The sequence below is a fragment of the Oryza glaberrima genome, chromosome 5 (genome assembly GCF_000147395.1).
Source record: "Oryza glaberrima chromosome 5, OglaRS2, whole genome shotgun sequence".
NCBI classification, from domain to species: Eukaryota; Viridiplantae; Streptophyta; class Magnoliopsida; order Poales; family Poaceae; genus Oryza; species Oryza glaberrima.
Genome location: NC_068330.1, coordinates 20,398,106 through 20,417,444, shown reverse-complemented (window position 1 = coordinate 20,417,444; position 19,339 = coordinate 20,398,106). Strand labels below are relative to the sequence as shown.

The window sequence follows — 19,339 nt, the reverse complement described above, 5'->3', positions numbered from 1 at the left end:
GAGAATGTTCTTACTTCTGACCACTCCTTAAACATTAGCTGGCATAAACGGTGAGCATATTCATGCGCATATGAAAACACACACAAACTGTTTTGTGTGTGGTTGTAAAAGTGTAAAATTACATGAGCAGTATCCAGTACTCGCAGCTTTTGCACTACGAGGCAATGACTTGTCCACGCTGACCAGTCAATTGTCATGCACTGTTTTCCCCCCCCCCCCCCCAAATTAGCTAGTGTCATGCACTGTTTAAATGCTTGCTTCTGTAGCTAGCAAGTAGCACCATCTTTAGAAATAAAGGACATTACCACTACTAGTAACTGGAGTTAACTTAGGCCACGTATGCTTGCGCCTTCAGGCTTCAATCCAGCGGGGGACAACTCAGTTACAAGTTGTGGGCAGCTGACCCTTACAACTTATTTAAAAAATACCCCTGTAAATCTTGGATGTTATCTGTAAATCTAGAACAATTAAGAGAGATGCCCCTCAAGGAATAGAGTGATCTTAAGGCCAGCAAGAGGTACTCCCTTCGTAAAAAGAAATTATAGTGCATATAATATTTTGAAAAAACAAATCAAACTTTGTAATTTTTTATTAACGTTTTCTCAAGTCCAAATTATAAGTATATTTAGTGACAAATATTCTTGCAATGGCCCAGGTCGTAGCGATACCTGTGATGTTTCTGCTTGGGATGTGTTTTATTTGGCATTTTTTAGATATAAGATACCATCGAATGATCGACTTACTTTTTATTGGTATTCCAAACACATAACATATTATGGCTAGGTTTCATAAATTAGGAGTGTTTGAAATGTACAATTGGATGGATTATGGATATTTTGTTTTGAGATATTATACTTTTAGAAGTGTGGCATAAATAATCCGCACATAACCTGCATCCTATAATTTAAAACTATCGAGATCTTAATGAATTCACTTATTTCATGGGATGGTTGAATGATTACCTATGGTTAAACTCCTCACCACTTATCAATGGATGTACAATAAAATTTATTACATCGATCCGTCCCAAAATATAATAGTTTCTGGCTCTGTATCTAAATGAGGTTACGTCTAAATAATAAAAGTTGAATACAAGTTGCTATTTATATTTCAGAACAGAAGTAGTACAAGATTTTGTGGTTTAAAAAAGTGATGATATCCTCCTAGTAGTTCCTTCAATTCGTAGGGACTATATGGACTAAACAGTGCGCTAGTGCGTATACACGCTATAATCCTCATTAGAGTGAACGCACATGTTTGGCACGGGTAAGATATTCGAGGAGGCCTGTCTATAGAACAAGGAAAAATTTTCCATTTCTCCACGTGACCAAGTGACTTCTGCATCCAAAAGAACTTGTTTCATTTACTTCTCAGGTGTACACGTCCACACGGTACTCGAGATCGACCATGCATGTACAACACGCCAATCGTATGGATGCACACGTTGCTTGTTATACAAGTCTCACCTCGTCTCTATACTTCACACAAGTGTACTTCTATATATGGTGATTTGCTCATAACCTTATTAGCTTCTCTGTGGATATATAGACCTGAAATATGTCTGTACAAGTTCAATCTGCAATTTCTTTTTGAAGAACGAAAACAAACTGCAAAGTTTCATAACCTGATAAACTTAAGCGAATTAATTTTGCCCTTGATAAAAACCTATATGAGAGTCACAATTCCTATGTGTAAACTGTTTGAGCTCTTCTTTTACTATTTCTTTGTAGCATAGTGGTTGCAGTGACCTGAGTAGTACCCCAAGGTTCTAAGTTCAAATCTTCATAGGAGTAGATTTCAGATTGGGTTGTTTGCGGGGCTAAGTTTCTAATTTAAATGTACCCCAAGATCCTGAGTTCAAGCCTCCATAGAAAGTGAATTTCAGATTGGGTTGTTTACGGGGCTAGGTTACTAATTTAAATGGCCGTATATATCTGGTTGGATATAGAGGCCGGGTAAAAAATACGCTTCTCTTAAAAAAAAAGAAATGTACTATCTCCGTTCTCTCAAAAGGATGCATGACGTCCTGCAATGGTTACAGTCAAATCTCAAAATCTTAAATTATTAATGGATAAAAATATCACTATTTAAAATATGGAAATTAGATTAGTAGTTTTGTCAATAAAAACTCTTGCATATATTTTCTTTTTTATATTTTTATAATAAATATATAGTTTGAGAAAGTAATGATAAAACATATGCAATGGAAGGTATGTCGATGTCCAAAACATTACCCTTTTGAAAATTGAGGTAGTACTATCTCATCTTCGATAATTTATAATCTAAGAAGCGGTCAATCTGCTAATTTGATGATCACCAGTTCACCACCATGGCACCATGCTGCACTTAACAACAAAAAGAAATCCACGTAGAACAATCTCTTGTGACTACAACTGTCACTGACATACAGTCCGAGCAGACACCTGAAATGCAAATTTCAACAGTAGAATCAGTCAGCTGATTTAAATATAAACAGGGGTAAGAATTTAAGCAGCTAAAAAGCGATACAAACCCTAATTAACTATACTCTGCTAATTAAGCTACCCAACCATCTGACATGGTTTACTACTTCAGAAGGCAGCTCCCCAATTCATTAAAAAAAACCACTAGTAATTTAATTATAGCAAATTTTGCTACGCTACTTCGTGGTTATATATGTAAGACACCGCACGAAGTAAATTTTAAGAAAAAAATACTCTATAAATATGATTATTTACTAGATGTACAATATCGTTTAGTGTTACCATAAAAATGTCAGGAGCTATTTGGTCACACCATGTTATAAAGCGGGTCCCATCTTGCATCCCAGAAACACTAAATTAATATATGCAATGTCCGTTGGTAAATAACTTAGAGTATATTCTCCTAAAAATTACTCTATGTTGTGTTTTGAAGTTAAACCCACGAAGTCTAGATGTACCGTAACAGAATTTGCATTTAATTAATCAAATGAAACGAGAACATTGTGATTCTTTTTTTGTTTTTTTTGCCTGTAATAGTATACGGGTATACGGTACGCCCGGAACTAGTCAGACAAACGATTCGCGACCGTCACTCCGCACGCTCCGAACCCCCGCGACCAGAAACCGTACCCACCTTCTCCCGCACCGGCCCCGTGGTGGGCCCCACCATAGTCCACGTCACCTGCTCAGTGCTCTCCCATTGGTGGGTGCGAATAGTCCACAGCAGCATGCGGGGTCGCAGCCCGCCAGTCAAACCTCGAGGGAGCTTTGACCGGTCAACGGTCAAACGTTCAAAGGTCTATATAATGATCACCGGAGGCGTCGTCGTTGGAAGAAGCAGTAGCCACACCCACACGCACACCCGATCGATCCTGGCATCCTACGCTGCTCGATCGAATCGCTAGCTTTCTTCTTCTTCTTCTTCTTCTTCTCCTCCGTCTCCGATGACCGCCGCGCCGGGGAGCCTCCCGCTGGTGAACTCGAGGCCCGTCGCCCTCTCCTTGGCGGCGAGCAGGTCGTCCTTCTCCAGCCTGCTCAGTGGCGGCGCCGGCTCGTCGTTGAACCTCATGACGCCGCCGTCTTCTCTCCCGCCGTCGTCGCCGTCGTCCTACTTCGGCGGCGTCTCGTCCTCCGGGTTTCTCGACTCGCCGATCCTCCTCACGCCCAGTGTAAGCAAGCACGGCCGCCGTAGCCGATCGAGCATCCCATTTCCTTTGCCAAATTGCACCGGCATGTGTGGCTGATTATTGAGCTCCATCGTGTTTGTTTCAGTTATTCCCATCGCCGACGACGACGGGCGCATTGTTCAGCTGGATGACGACGGCGAAGGCGACGGCGGCGACAGCGCCGGAGAGCCAGGTGCAAGGAGGGGTCAAGGACGAGCAGCAGCAGTACTCGGACTTCACGTTCCTGCCGACGGCGTCCACGGCGCCGGCGACGACGATGGCCGGAGCCACCGCGACGACGTCCAACTCCTTCATGCAGGACTCCATGCTAATGGCTCCATTGGTAAGACGAACATCAAGCTCAACTTCTAAATTATTAGTGCAGAGCTAAGAAATTACGAACAGGGACTGACATGTGGGCCAGTAGTCGCTTGGTAGTGAGTGATTTATCACAAACTTTTTTACTAAAAAAAGTAATGATAAGCTTATCCGGATCAACGACGTCCTTGCATTATTACGAATTTCTTGTGGATTGGGAGGTTCTCTTTTGACTTTTATGCCAAAGCATACATATATGATGAAATGCATTAATATCTCGCGGCCAAGATATCTTAATCAACATGTTTTTTTAATGATAAGGGACACTCAGGCTAGATTTGCAAAAGCAAACTTCATTTTCACGTTCTCCATGAAAACCTAAGCACATACCATTAGTCAAGCTTGCTACAGTTCTAAACTAGATCAATTAGTCAAAACTCCCTTGGAAAAAATAATTACCCTGCATGTGATGCACTCCAAAAAAAAGATGCATGTATCATTGATATTGTTGTGTTTGCAATATTGTAGGGAGGGGACCCGTACAATGGCGAGCAGCAGCAGCCATGGAGCTACCAAGAACCGACCATGGACGCTGACACTAGGCCAGCGGAATTCACCTCGTCGGCGGCGGCGGGTGACGTGGCCGGGAACGGCAGCTACAGCCAGGTGGCGGCGCCGGCGGCGGCCGGCGGCTTCCGTCAGCAGAGCCGGCGGTCGTCGGACGACGGCTACAACTGGCGCAAGTACGGGCAGAAGCAGATGAAGGGGAGCGAGAACCCGCGCAGCTACTACAAGTGCACCTTCCCTGGCTGCCCGACCAAGAAGAAGGTGGAGCAGTCGCCGGACGGCCAGGTCACCGAGATCGTCTACAAGGGCGCGCACAGCCACCCCAAGCCGCCGCAGAACGGCCGCGGCCGCGGCGGCTCCGGCTACGCGCTGCATGGCGGCGCCGCCAGCGACGCATACTCCTCCGCCGACGCGCTCTCCGGCACGCCGGTGGCGACGCCCGAGAACTCGTCGGCGTCGTTCGGGGACGACGAGGCGGTCAACGGCGTCAGCTCGTCGCTGCGGGTCGCCTCTAGCGTCGGCGGCGGCGGCGGCGGCGAGGATCTCGAGGACGACGAGCCTGATTCCAAGAGGTGGAGGAGAGACGGCGGCGACGGCGAGGGCGTCTCGCTGGTGGCCGGCAACCGGACGGTGCGTGAGCCGAGGGTGGTCGTGCAGACGATGAGCGACATCGACATCCTCGACGACGGCTACCGGTGGCGCAAGTACGGGCAGAAGGTGGTCAAGGGCAACCCAAACCCAAGGTACGTTGCATGCGTGCGTAAACATATATCGATCTGTCACGTAGGTGTTCGACGCGTGTACGTGTGGGCTGACATGCATCTGTGCTCTATCTGCAGGAGCTACTACAAGTGCACGACGGCCGGGTGCCCCGTGCGGAAGCACGTGGAGCGCGCGTCCAACGACCTGCGCGCGGTGATCACCACGTACGAGGGCAAGCATAACCACGACGTGCCCGCGGCGCGCGGGAGCGCCGCCGCCGCGCTCTACCGCGCCACGCCGCCGCCGCAGGCGAGCAACGCCGGCATGATGCCCACCACGGCGCAGCCCTCGAGCTACCTGCAGGGCGGCGGCGGCGTCCTTCCGGCCGGCGGGTACGGCGCGTCTTACGGCGGCGCGCCGACGACGACGCAGCCCGCGAACGGCGGTGGCTTCGCCGCCCTGTCCGGCCGGTTCGACGACGACGCGACGGGAGCGTCTTACTCTTACACGAGCCAGCAGCAGCAGCAGCCGAACGACGCGGTGTACTACGCGTCGAGAGCCAAGGATGAGCCGAGAGACGACGGCATCATGTCGTTCTTTGAGCAGCCGCTGCTGTTTTGATCATCTAATCGGGCCGTCAATTTGATCAGCATGCATGATCCATGGATGTTGTGTACATGTGTATGTGGAGTGAGTTAGCTTAGCTCCGGTAAGGTTTGTGACTTTGTTTCATTTGTTTCGGAGGCCCGGGCCATGCAGCTGATGTCTGCAGAAAGCAGGGTGACCTTCGTTTTAACGCGTTGCAATTGCACAGAGGGCGTATAGGGAGAACGAGAAAATAATTAAGATCAGTTTTTAGCTGCTTAACTTTTTTTTTTCAAATGAAAAATTTGTTGTAGTATTCAAATGTAAACTGTAAACACAATTTGGATATATTGTATTAAATTATTCATATGTCCCCATTGTGGTAGATTTAACATTTCGTTCTATGGCTTTGCTATGTATGAATTGTCAGGCGTTAATTTGTTGAAGTACAATGAATGGTGAATTGTTGGCTCTTTCTCGTCAATTTAAATCTTGGGTGAATAGCCAGTTCAGTCCTTTAACTTTTGCTCAGAGGTCCAATTAGTCCTTAATGTTTTATACTGTCCAAATAAGTCCCTAAAGATTATCATGTGGTTTAATATAAGTCATTGGACCCAATTAAAATGCCATGTCATTTGTGCATGTAGTAAAGTTAACATTTAAATGTCCATTTTAACCTTACATTTTTTATTAAAAAAAGAAAAGAAAAACAAAGGGAAAAATAAGAATAAGCAATAAAACAAAAGAAAATGCCAATGGCCAAAACTTTTTTTTTGTTTTTTCTCAATAGTTTTTCCTTATTTTCTATGAAAGTGTAAGGGTAGAATGGGCATTTAAATATTGAATTTGCATGCATAGATGATGTGGCATGTACACATGACATTTTTAGAGGGTCCAAGAACTATATTAAATCACACAATAAACTTTAGGGACTTGTTTGGACAATACTAAATGCTAGGGACTAAATTGATCCTTAAGCACAAGTTCAAGGACCATGTTGGTTATTCACTCTTAAATTTTTGATAAATTGTTGTCATATAGTATAACTCAATATAGTATCAGAACTGATTGGTACATATAATAGGATCTTTCTTCAATCTTAATAAACCAATATTTGGTAGTGTTCTTCGAGCTCCAAACAAGTGTGTGAGGGGAGAAGATAAAAGGTGGGGAATTTGGGCAAGGGAGGGGGGGGGGGGATATAGAAGAATAAGAAGAATATGAGCCAATCTCCAAATATAAGGAAATGCTAAATTATATCAAATCATAGGTTCATAAATTGATTCTAATTCACCTCTTGTGATGTAAATCCCATATGCTCTAAAGGGAAAGGGGGGACTGGGGGAGGGGGGGGGGAGGTCAACTATGAATGTGATATGGGCAGGAAAGCTATAAGCTAGTTGGCGTGTGAGGTGCTAGTGCTAAGAAAATGGCGTAGACATTGAAGATAAGAGAGGCGTAATGATGATGAAGAGTAGTAAGAAGAGAAAACATGTATGTTTACTATGTACCATAGATGTGGTAGCTAGGCCGATATGTCTTAGTAAGTCAATGTTAATAGATCACATAGGTGAGTGAGGGTTTGCCGATGGCGCCTCTAGAGAAAGACATTTGAAGCAATCATAACCATCCAAAATAACTTCTTTACTTTCAAACCTTTCTTATTATGTTAATTAGTAAGCCCTATCATAGTATCATTTTTGGATATGAACCTTTTATCCAAACTATCCTCACTATTGTCCCGAGTAAAAAAAAAATATGTTGAATGATAATAACTTGACATGCTATTAAGAATTATGCTCTTGTGCCACTCACGAGACCATGACCATTTATTTCTAAAAATATATATGTTAGGAGAGCCTTATTTTAGATTTTAAGTAGAAAATGTTTTTAAGACTTGGATACATGGCGCCTTTTATTTACTATTTGACTTTTAGCGTTATGCCCTGCTTGGTAGAGCTCCAATTCCTAAATTTAGCTCTAGGAGTTCAGTCTGAAGTGGAGTTCTGTAGCAGCCTAAACCCAGCTCTACATCTCTAGTTTATTTTGAAGAGCACTCTACCAAGTTCTGCTCCAGAAGAGATGAAGCTGAAGTTAGAGCTAAGTTGTTGACGTCTTGACGTAGTGAGTTTGCGCAAGTTAACACCGAGCAGGCGATTCTTGACAACTGGCCGGGCACAAAACCGGTCGGGCAGCCGCGAGACAAGGTGGTCGCCGATTTCGGATCCGGCGCTGCCGTCGTCGACACGTCGCGCGCCTGGAGCACTCTGCTACACTACTGGCGGTATCTATGACTTGACCGGCAAATTAATCCGGTGCAGTGAACGTACACCGTCTCAGCCGCAGAATCTTCATCGGATTATGCATTCCAGCTGTCCGACGCCAACTGTTACCTGGATCAAGTAAAGAAAAAAAACTAATTAAAGTCGTTTTTTAACAGTAAACCCTCGTAAATTTTGCATGGCAAATGGTTTGAATTTGGTATAATTCATCGCTCAGAGTCACAATACCAGCAAACAAAAATGAGCAGAACAATTTACAGCAGCAACTTGGAAATAAACAAATCAATGCACTGCACTCCATCTAAAATTCTGTTTGTACATCTTGGATCTTACTTTTTTTTTTCTCCAAATTTTCCCTCGACTTCCGAGACACACACACAGCGTTCGAACCCTGAAGATTTTTACAGCTCGTCAGGGGATCGAACGCACGAGAGACCCCAAAATTGGAAGGGTCCTCATCATCCACCGTTCATATTCACAGCGGAAGATCGAGAGGAGAAGAAACGAAGAGAAAAAAAAAAAGAAGGAAAAAAAATGGTCAAAAGGTGGTTCACTAGCTAGCTGCCTAGCTAGTCTGATGGCTCCTCCGCTATGCTCTCCAGCTGCGGCCGCCACACACCGGCGCGGGCGCCGCTGCGCCGCCGGCGGTGGCTCGTCCCCCGCTTCTCGGACAGCAGCTCCATCAGGTAGTTGTCCTGCTCCGCGGTGCTCGCCGCGGCGGCGGAGCCGCCCTTGCCATTGCCGTTGCCGTGGCAGCGCTTCTTCTTCTTCCGGCGGGTCATCATCTTGTCGGCGGCGGGCGCGGAGCACGCGGAGGGGATGAGGAAGTAGATGCGGCCGCGCTTGAGCTCGGAGTCCGGGGACACGATGACGATCTTCCTGCAGGGCGCGCCGCCGGCGCCGGCGCCGCCCGGCGACCAGGCGGCGGTGAGCGCGTGGTTGGGGTGCGCGGCGAGGACGTCGGCCGCGGTGAGCGGGCAGCTGGTGAACTCGTCGACGCGGCCGCTGAGGTGCACGACGCGGACGACGTCGAGGGCGCCGCAGGGGAGCATGCAGGCCAGGCAGCAGCGCAGGCTGTTCCCCATGGCTGGCTGGCTAGCTTCTTCTCCTTCTCGCCGGCCGGCGGCTGAGCTGCGTACGTACAGGTGGATCAGATGGAAGGAGGAGGAGACCGTGGCTGAGTGAAGCTATGATGAGGGTGGCACGGGCAGTGTATATATAGAGCTATTTTCGAGGGTGTTGCTTCTATTTTGGTGCATGGTGCGCTCAAGTGAGTAGCATTGCATTATGCAATGGGTACACGACCAGTCGACCCACCACGTACAATGTCTCCGATAAGGGTAGTATCTAAAAAAACTGCCGCAAGTTTTTCTGAGTCCAAAACTTTCAGATGTAACTATAATATAATTAAAGCGTAATTACATTCATAATTGCAATGTAACTATATTATAATTATTGTAACTTATATAAATTTGCATTCAACTATGATTTAGTTAGTTAGTGCTAGAATCCTATGCGTGACATGTGTGAAAATTTCTTTCTAGCAATTTTTTTTCTTCATGCACAAATCTCGAGACGATTCAATGGTTACAAATCTGAAATTTTAGGGGAAAAAAACTTGCGGAAGTTTTCTAGCAAAGTGTCACGTTAACATGTTAGTAGTATACGCAATGAGTATATAGCTATTTATAGATAAATTTAGGCCATGTTTAGAGGAGATGGAGATTCTGAAAGCAGTTGGTGAAATCCAGAAAAGCTAGGGGGTTTTTCCATTTTCTGAATTATATAGCTTCTTTTTTTTTCTCAGACACAGTTCTATAGCTTCCGAATTCCTAGAAACTAGGTGAAAAAAACTTACTATTTGGAAGTATTGAAGATTCTTAGAGAAGCTATAACTGTCAGAAGCTACTTAGAGCAGGTTCAATAGGGGTAGAAAAGCTGGCGATAAGCAAGCCACGTAAATTCTGTTGATGACTTGGCCGGGAGCACAGATGAGAGAGAGTACGGGCCGGCGACTAAATAGTCGCCCGCCGATACGTGTACTCCAAGAAAAAAGTGCGTCCGTTTTGCGCGGGAGAGGAGATGCTTGGCGCAGCGCAATTAAATATCATTTGCTACAGTAAAAGGAGGATAAATACAGAGCTGACCCTATTGTATATATTAGTATGTATGTTGGCTACAGATGTCATGGAAAGAAATTGCAGCTAACAGCGGGTGATATTATTAAACTTGCTCTTAAAAAAGGATGTTTTGGTCAATCGATATGCATTTACGTTTTTTAACGCTCCACCCAAGAAGCAAGCAGTATTCGTTAAGGCAATAATCAAGTTACTATCTAGTTAAAAATAAACATTGAGCAACTTTAGAGAAATTATGGTAAGTTGATCAACATTAAGTAATTACTACCTTTGCATTATTTTGCAAAGACGGCATTGATTATTTTTATTTCTTTTTTTCATCTGCATTACATATTTATCTGATGTCATGATTGACTGTAAGTGCAAACTAGCGCCGTTTGATATGTACTGGAGTTACTTATATCATTATTCTTGATTTGCGTTGGAGGTGTACTACTTCTAGAAAACTAAAATGTCGTGCTGTTCTGCTGCATAAAATCAGTCGATTGGAAATTTGGAATCAACCAAAAAGAGCAAAATAAATCTCCCTTTGAAATAACCTTCCCCTGCAAAGTTGCAACGTTGAGGTTGCCCACGCCCTTGCTTGTGAGTGCACGTAGCATTGCCAATTTGCCATCGTGTTGAAACCAAGACATTTTTGTCCTCAACCATATCTAGCAGAGGCAAGACAAAAAGGGGCACCGTGCATCATGTTCCGTTGGACTTGCAGGCTTCGGTAAACCCTTTTTGTTTAGTACCCCTGCTCCACTGTCCATCTGTCTCTTCTCCCCCTTTCTGAGATGCCTTTGGTATCTCTCACTATTTTTACCACGAGATTCAGAGGCCAAGACGGCAACCAAGTGCTTGATTAGTGGGTCAGATAACACCCCTCATTTCGTGCAGGAAGCTGCTAGGAAACTCTCGCGGTACACACAAAACTATATCAGGGAGAAAACAAACTTGAGCTGATCAGCTCTTAGGCTGTTACGATATGATTCTCGGGGAGAACATTCCTCCCAGCTTACTCGCGAGAAGAAAGAATGTTGCCACATGAACTTTATTGACGTTCCACCTTGATGATGATGAGCCTTGACGGACGGCATGTTGGCAAACCAGTTTGGAATTCCTGTTGATCCGTTTAAAAACGTGCGCAAAACGTTGCTATTTCGTCTTCATCATTCTAACATCTTTTTCCCCAAGCAAGATTAATTGGTTCCAGAAAAGATAGAGGAATCTCTATCAAGAGGAGGCAGCAAACCCATATTGTTACTTAAAAGAGGAATTTATTATTCCACCCGTTCCAAAATAAGTTTATTTTTAGCTTCTCTTATTTATCTAAAAAAAAGTTTACTTTTAAGTAATCATTGTATCGGTTGTTTATGAAGAAATATGATAAATGCATTGGAAGAGAGAACTAATTATATTAAAATTTGATAAATGAAGATATGAAAAACGAACTAAGGGTGTGTTTAGTTCACGCCAAAATTGGAAGTTTGATTGAAATTAGAATGATATGATAGAAAAGTTGGAAGTTTGTGTATGTAGGAAAGTTTTGATGTGATGGAAAAGTTGAAAGTTTGAAGAAAAAGTTGGGAACTAAACCAGGCCTAATTTAGGCTGTGTTCAGATCCAAAGTTTGGATCCAAACTTCAGTCCTTTTCCATCGCATCAACCTGTCATACACACACAACTTTTCAGTCACATCATCTCCAATTTCAACCAAAATCTAAACTTTGCGCTGAACTAAACACAGCCTTAGATAATTTAGATGATGGGAGTAAATGAAGAGGAGGCAGCAAATCCATACTCCAATGTTTAAGGTGGTGTTTGGATCCAGGGACTTAACTTTAGTCTCTGTATTTAGATACTAATTTAGAGTATTAAATATAGACTACTTACAAAACTAATTACATAAATAAAAGCTAATTTGCGAGTCAAAATTTTTAAGCCTAATTAATCCATAATTAGAGAATGTTTACTATAGCATCACATAAGCTAATCATGGATTAATTAAGCTCAATAGATTCGTCGCGCGAATTAGTTCAAGATTATAAATGGGTTTTATTAATAGTTTATGTTTAATATTTATAATTAACGGAATTGCTATATCTTTGTCGACAGTTTTTTTCCCAAAAAACTGTCACTTTTCTATCCGTTCGATTTGACGCTAAGTTTCGGTTTTGTATGTCCTGTGGCTGCATGGAATTGGACTCCAATGTCTGACCATTAACGTGTTCACACCATAAGACCCTTCTGTTACTCTTTTTACCGTTATTTAACGTGAAGCTCCTCACAGAATATCCGATATCGTATGATCCCACGCGTACTAATTACATCGTACTTACACTATAATTACATATGTAATTTTAGTGTATTTACGATGTAAGTCTAAAAATTACATATGTAGTTTTAGGGTATTTACGATGTAAGTCTGAAATCTACTTGAGCCCATTTGAGCCCACGTGAGCTTCAGATTGTTCATGTGGCCCGTTTGTTTGTTTTTTTATTTTGTTTGTGTATATTAATGTCATCCATTAGATGTTGATCTAAAGGATAAGAAATATGCATGATAGGAGGCTAAAAAATCTGTCACATGAGATATAGCCAGTCCCGATAATTAATGTCAAAACATTTAATGTGGTAGAAATTTTAGTCCCATCTAAACACGGTCTAACGTAGTCCAGGTTGAAAGCAGGCATCATATGTCTCCATGTCACGTCAAGCCACAGAGAACAGGCTAAAAAGGCAGACGGGTCCAATAGTAACGTCGTCAAAAAGGTTGGGCCAGGAAGCTGCCTGCCTGCGGGGCGACACACCAGTACTGTACCGGGAAAGCCTGCCTGCTGCCAATTCTGCCAAGTGCCGAGTGCCAACCTGGGCACGTCCCTCCCCGGCCGCCAAACCGCCGAGAATCCCTCGAAAATCCACGCAGAATTATCGTTGACGCGCACGCCATCGTACGCCCGCACCGCCCCCGCCCACCCATCAGCCGCCCGCAAATCGCAAGCAGCACGGCGTATCAAACGCGTGCGTGACACGAGCGTGCAACCCACGTCGCGCTCGCGGCTAGAGACTAGTACTAGCTGGTTCGCTACTAGTCTGTGCGCGCGGGCGGCGGCCACTTGGGGAGGCACAGGTGCGCGCGCGAGGGGGGCAAGCGGGCAAGGGGAACTGTGGCGTGCGAGCGCTTTTGGGCGCAGCCGCACCGGGCTCCGGGTGGGAAAAGGTGGCCGTGCGCCCCCGGGAGGTCTCACGCGCGGCCTCGTGCCGGACGCTGCGAGCCAGCGAGCCAGCCTGCGACGACGGGCGGTTGCAGGTGCAGGGGGTGCATGCCGTTGCGGTTGTCGGGGGTCGGCTGCGGCTGTACGAGTGGCACACGGACAGTACCGTACCAAGTGAGTGCGGTTTTTTTTTTTTTTCTGGAGGGCGGAGGCCCCTGTACAGCACTACTGCTGCTGTACGCACAACGGTGGTAGAGACGTGCGCAGAGTAGAGCGTCAGCAAATCGACGGCGATCTAGACTCTAGAGTACTGCGCCTCCGAGACGTCTCGCGGTGATTTTTGCATGTTGCTGCCCCAAAAAGAGGCAGGTAGTGATTTGTCCCTCCGGCTGGTTTGTTTGCTTGGATTAGGCGAAGGTTAATTATTTGAGCAAATCGTTTGATGGGATTTGATCTAGGATAGCTTAAAACTGATGCAATTTTGTTAAGCCTCACTAGTGTGTACGGTGGCTAATATAGTTATATACTCTCTCCGTCCAAAAAAAATTTAAACTAGTATTGGATTAAACGTTTCCTAGTACAACGTATCTAGATATACTCTTGTCCAAATTCATTGTACTAGAAAACATCCCATCCAATGCTAGATTGGTTTTTTTTGGACGAAGAGAGTAACTCTAACTTAAAAATGAAAATATGTACCAAAAGCACCACGCATGAACGAGTAAATTGCATTGACAATACACGAACTTGCGAAACGCTTGTTTAGATAGATGAACTAGCTAGTATGCACCGCATACGAACCAAGGTCAAATAAAGCACTATAGCTAAACTTGTTAAGTTGAACTCTAATTAGGATATCACGCGTGAGGGCATGAGAAATGTTATAATTGAAAATTACCCTTATAATTTACCTTACCTCTGTTTTTATCACTATAACTCCCTTCTTTTTATACATCTTTCTCTATACAGTTAGCATGCATTATTTCTAGATTCTATACATATTTACGTACATGGTGTCATCCTCATGTGTATGCTGGCATCACTATAACTTCCTTCTTTTTATACATCTTTTTCTATACAGTCAGCATGCATTATTTCTAGATTCTATACATATCTACATGGTGTCATTCTCGTGTGTATGCTGGCGTCATAAATCTCTAAGTCAGAAAGATTAGCTATGGTTTATAATTTTAGTCCTGATTCACACACACCACACATGTTTGTGTACTAGGATGAGCGGCTTACAATTTTGTGTATATATGTGTCATATATTATCAGTGCAATTTACTTATTTACTCCTATACTAGATCAAGTGCCATCAAACGATCAATCAATTCTTCTACTGCTGAGATTCAAAGTTGAAATGACGTAATAAATGTTATTATTCTTTGAAAAGCCTTCAACAAGGAAATACTCCTTCCATCCCATTTCAATCATCACCTAAGTAAAGAGCACATATACCAAGAACAATAAAACATTCATCATTCTGTAATTAATTCTCATCAGTTAAGGTGCTACGTCGCTTCGTGTTTCGTGGAGCATCAAGTTTTAAATATTGCATATAGTTGGACCAATATAAATTACTCATGGTTGGTTGCATGCAGTGCATTCAATGATGCTCATTTACTTTTGGCGCAAAAAAAGATTTACTTGTTAGATGATGATCATTTTGAGAAGATCTTAAATATCTTATGTAATGATCAAATTGGGATAAGAGGGAGTACTACTTTTTATTGAATGCTTTTCAAAGAATACATAAGAGCACCCGCAATGGTAAAGTAAGGTGCTCTCTATAAAAACATGTACATCTCAGCAATAGACTCGATTAATAGTAAAACACCTTAATAGTATGTCTACATTGGTATCTATAGCTCTCTCATGCATTGTCTTGTTTTTCTCTATAGACTATCTCTACGTTAGTAGATAGCTTTGCTCTCTCTCTTCATTTAATACCTTCTAAGTAGAAAAATATGCTGACATAGATCTCTTGTAGAGTCTATAGATAACCATTGTGGGTATCCTAATGTTGCGTTATTGTTACTCCATCAGTCTCATAAATAACAAATCTAGAATATGATGTGACATATTCTAGTGGTCGGAATATGAACGGAGGACTGTTCATAGTATTATGAATCTAATAGCCACCCGTCCAGATTTATAGTACTGGGAAATAGGTTATAGAGAGCATGTTATGTCTAAGATATCGTATGACCTTTTCTTTTCCTTCTTTCTTTTAGGTACTTGCATTTTGATAGGTGTAAAGACTTGATGTACTTTTGTTTCTTAACTAAAACATTCATTATCTTAATAAAAAAAAACGCCATCGGCAGTGAGGCTGATTTGCTGTGGTTTGCCATAACACCGCCCACACATCCAGATTCCATCAGGTAGAGCATATGGCAGGTGACGCACAGCGAGTCTCGAAGCCGCGAGGAAGCTTCATCGGCCCGGAGCCGGAGGCGTCCAGCCAGCCTGGCGGCCACGGCGCCGCCACACCGGCCACCTTGGCATCCGTCCTCAAGATCCAATCTACTGTATCTTTTGGAGCTTTGAGCCCAGCCCAGCAAAAAATATTCGAAGAGCTCGCTGCTGGGCCCACGCGGCACTCTTTTGTGCCGCTGAGCACCGGGACCCACCTTGATCTGGCCGGATGGGACCACCCATACAAAATTCTCTCCCGTACTTTGAACTCGATTTTGGGACAGGATAGGTGGCCGTGCATACGGTCCCCGTCCTTTGGGCATCTGTACCGTACGGCTCTCACGCTGCTCCTGATGTTCATTAAGGCACTGATCTACTGCAATTTCTGCAGAAGATTAGTACAGTACTATTACCTGTTTCAGCTTAAGATAATGATTTTTGTAAACATGTTTGTTCAGTGGTCCATTGAACGGCTGGTGAGCTTGACAGGCAGGCAGCACATTTCGATTTCTATGAAGAAAGAGTAAACTCAACCATAATGCTAAGCAGGCAAAGCATGTAGTAGCAAGTGCAACGGCAAAGCCATGATACTTTTATTTATCTTACAGCACTGGCTGTACATCTTGTGCTGAGAAGCTGGTTACACAAAGCTTGAAGAAGAGCACACATAGAACAACACTAGTTTTACACATAGTAGTACATCTTGTGCTGAGTTAGCTGGTTTCGTCACAGTGCTTGGAGAACATCACATAACTCCTTCGTGCATGACCAACATCATAACCATTATTTGCCATATCTTTGGGTGAAACATGGCAGCTTAGTCCTCGTTATCCCAGACCTCAGATGCACTCTTGTATGGCCCATGGGTCTTGTTCACGAAGAGCTCCTCTCCTGTCAGGACTCGCTTCTGCAATACCAAGGTCCAATCACATTATATCAGAGAAAAAGATTAGTTGTAGCTAAGTAGACGGGGCTTAGTTAGTAGTTTATTATGTGTAGCATATGTGTTTAGTTAAGTCCAGTATTTAAAATTAGATGTCACACCGAACAGATCAAATGATGCTCTATCTGAAGTTCTGAACACCGAAATTTTCTGTGTGAGATGTCTTCCTGGCTAGCCTGGAAGATACCCTGAAGAAACTACTTAAAACATGTAGTAAAGCTGTACAAACTGACGGAATCTTAATACTACATTGTCACTATGGAGTGGATTATTCTATTGCAGTATATATAGGAATATAGATCCAGATTCCGGCCGTGCAGTGCTGAATTGCCATGCAATGTCGTTGGGTCAAAACTAGCAAGTGATGTTTCACACCTCTAATATACCAAGTTTTCATTTTCTAAGCAGTCTACCATATCAAGAACAATAACATCCACATCAAGCCATCTTTAACAGTAATTTCATTAAACATATTCTCTTTGCACTCAACCTCTGAGCTCTTAGGACAGCTGAGCTACAGTCTACAAGCCCACACGCTACAAACGGGATGCACAAGGTCAATCCTCACCTCATCTTTGATGCCGCACAAGACCTGGAAGTCCTCTTCAGGGATCTCCCATCCAAACACCTGCATATTCTCCTTAATCCTTTCATCTTTAGTTGATTTTGGAATAACGCTTGTTCCCCTTTGGAGAGCCCACTTGATGAGCACTTGACCTGGAGTCTTGTTCAGCTTGTTGGCTATCTGCATTTATATGGTTGTATTTAGCTATCGAGTACACGTAATTGAAGAGCATGCTAACTTTTCATATTGTTTATTCTATCTGAACATTTGTGGATGCTACCTTCTCGACAACTGGATCATGCGCAAGGTTCTTTTCAGAAGAACCCAGTGGGGAGTAGGCCTGCAAAAGTGACATAAATAATTAAATATACAAGAAAAATGTTAAAGAGCGTTTGTTTTTATAACAAAAACATGCACGGAAATTGCATCAGTGAGGTTAGCTTATTGTATCTGATTTTCATAAGAAATTATATCTTACAGTAACATGAATTCCATGTTTTTTGCAGGCCTCGAAAATCTTATTGTTCTTCCAACCAGGGTGCATTTCCATCTGTGAGAAATTCAGTAAGTAAAGGAGCAATCCAGTTATTTCAATATGTTGGAACTTAAATCTGATAGTCCACAACCTGGCATACTGCAGGTGGAATATTAGCTGATTGCAGCAGCCTGTTGAGCTTGGTAACTGAGAAATTGCAGACACCAATGTCCTTAACCAGTCCATCTGTCACAAGTCTCTCCATTTCCCTCCATACTCCCTCCATGTCAAACTCCAAGACTTCCCCAGCCTCAGGAGGCTGGTGTGCTCCATCTTTTAGACGGAAGGGCCAATGAATCTGCATCCATTTTATTTTATCACTCTAGGTAAAATTTCTGATTTCCAGTATGCAGTCGAGTAATGAAGTTCTGTTCAAAAGAATTTTCGTTTCTTACAAGGTAAAGGTCGATATAATCCAACTGGAGATCCTTCAGCGTGTTCTTTAATGCTGGTCGAACTCTCTCAGGAGCCAAGTTTGTGCACCTGCAGTAACCAAGTATTGATCAAAATTCACATATAGGAAACACACTACAAGTTACTGCATTTATATTTAATTTTACACCAAAGGACAAGTTATTATGATTGTAAATATAATTACCATATTTTTGACGTCACAAACAAATCTTTCCTGTTGATTCCAGCTTCCATCGCAGCTTTAAGCCCTTTGCCGACCTGAATTGCAGAGAATGCTTAACGAAACATCACGCAATAGACTACCAGATAAACATAATATTGTTTTGGTGTACCTCCTGTTCTATTCCATATTGAGCAGCCGTATCTACATGCCTGTATCCAGCCTGCAGTAACCAGATATTCAGATTACATTCTTAGATCAGAAACAGGTTCCGCAGCTGTCTATACATCAGATGAACTTGGAAAGTTTAGCGATATGCGAGCTTAGTGCTATATCAGTGAAGGTCCCATTAGATAGCTTTCAGAAAAGAATAGAGGTTCAAGCCTCAGTTTCAGCTCCAAGACAAGATTGCAATATTCAAGCAGTGTACCATTCTCTCGACCGATCATAGGTAGTATGTTGACGAACATCTCTATGACATGGGCAAATACAGAGCAGTCTATCACACAGAAGATGCGCAGTTACTAGCCCAAGATACTACTGTAGTCTTTTTCGAGATGGTATTAATATGATACTGTACCAAACTACAAATGCATATCCTCGTACCTGGAGATGGTTTACTATTAAGTTGTTTGCAAATACAGACAGAATTGGTTTGCTGGCCATTGCTACTTGGTTAGTATGCTGGACACTTCTACGCATGTAGATAGCCAGATAGGGGAGATATGCAGAATATACCTCAGTGATGGCTGTCTGAACGGAGTGAGCAGTATCTGAGCCGGCCCTCCAAGTGCCTAACCCAACTGCAGGGATGGCATGACCACTCTTCAGAACAAAGTGATGCTCATCCTGCGCCATCGCCTTGGCACTCGCCATGATCG

General features: G+C 43.4%; 3 protein-coding genes across 3 annotated transcripts; 1 reads left to right on the top strand and 2 right to left on the bottom strand.

Annotated features, from left to right (window-relative positions):
* Positions 1-3,311: 3,311 nt before the first annotated feature.
* Positions 3,312-6,167, top strand: LOC127773005 (WRKY transcription factor WRKY24-like). The gene is made up of 4 exons (XM_052299015.1): positions 3,312-3,631; positions 3,735-3,971; positions 4,475-5,256; positions 5,353-6,167. Exons 1-4 carry the CDS (start codon positions 3,407-3,409, stop codon positions 5,834-5,836), a joined length of 1,728 nt encoding a protein of 575 aa, XP_052154975.1. The 5' UTR covers positions 3,312-3,406; the 3' UTR covers positions 5,837-6,167.
* A 2,191-nt stretch (positions 6,168-8,358) lies between these two features.
* LOC127775049 (uncharacterized) lies at positions 8,359-9,207 on the bottom strand. The gene has a single exon (XM_052301362.1). It carries the CDS (start codon positions 9,165-9,167, stop codon positions 8,652-8,654), a length of 516 nt encoding a protein of 171 aa, XP_052157322.1. The 5' UTR covers positions 9,168-9,207; the 3' UTR covers positions 8,359-8,651.
* A 7,451-nt stretch (positions 9,208-16,658) lies between these two features.
* On the bottom strand, positions 16,659-19,334 carry LOC127774251 (aldose reductase). The gene is made up of 9 exons (XM_052300500.1): positions 19,197-19,334; positions 18,631-18,681; positions 18,483-18,556; positions 18,280-18,367; positions 17,985-18,182; positions 17,828-17,899; positions 17,630-17,689; positions 17,353-17,529; positions 16,659-16,748 (listed from the first exon to the last, which is right to left on the bottom strand). Exons 1-9 carry the CDS (start codon positions 19,332-19,334, stop codon positions 16,659-16,661), a joined length of 948 nt encoding a protein of 315 aa, XP_052156460.1.
* Positions 19,335-19,339: the final 5 nt, after the last annotated feature.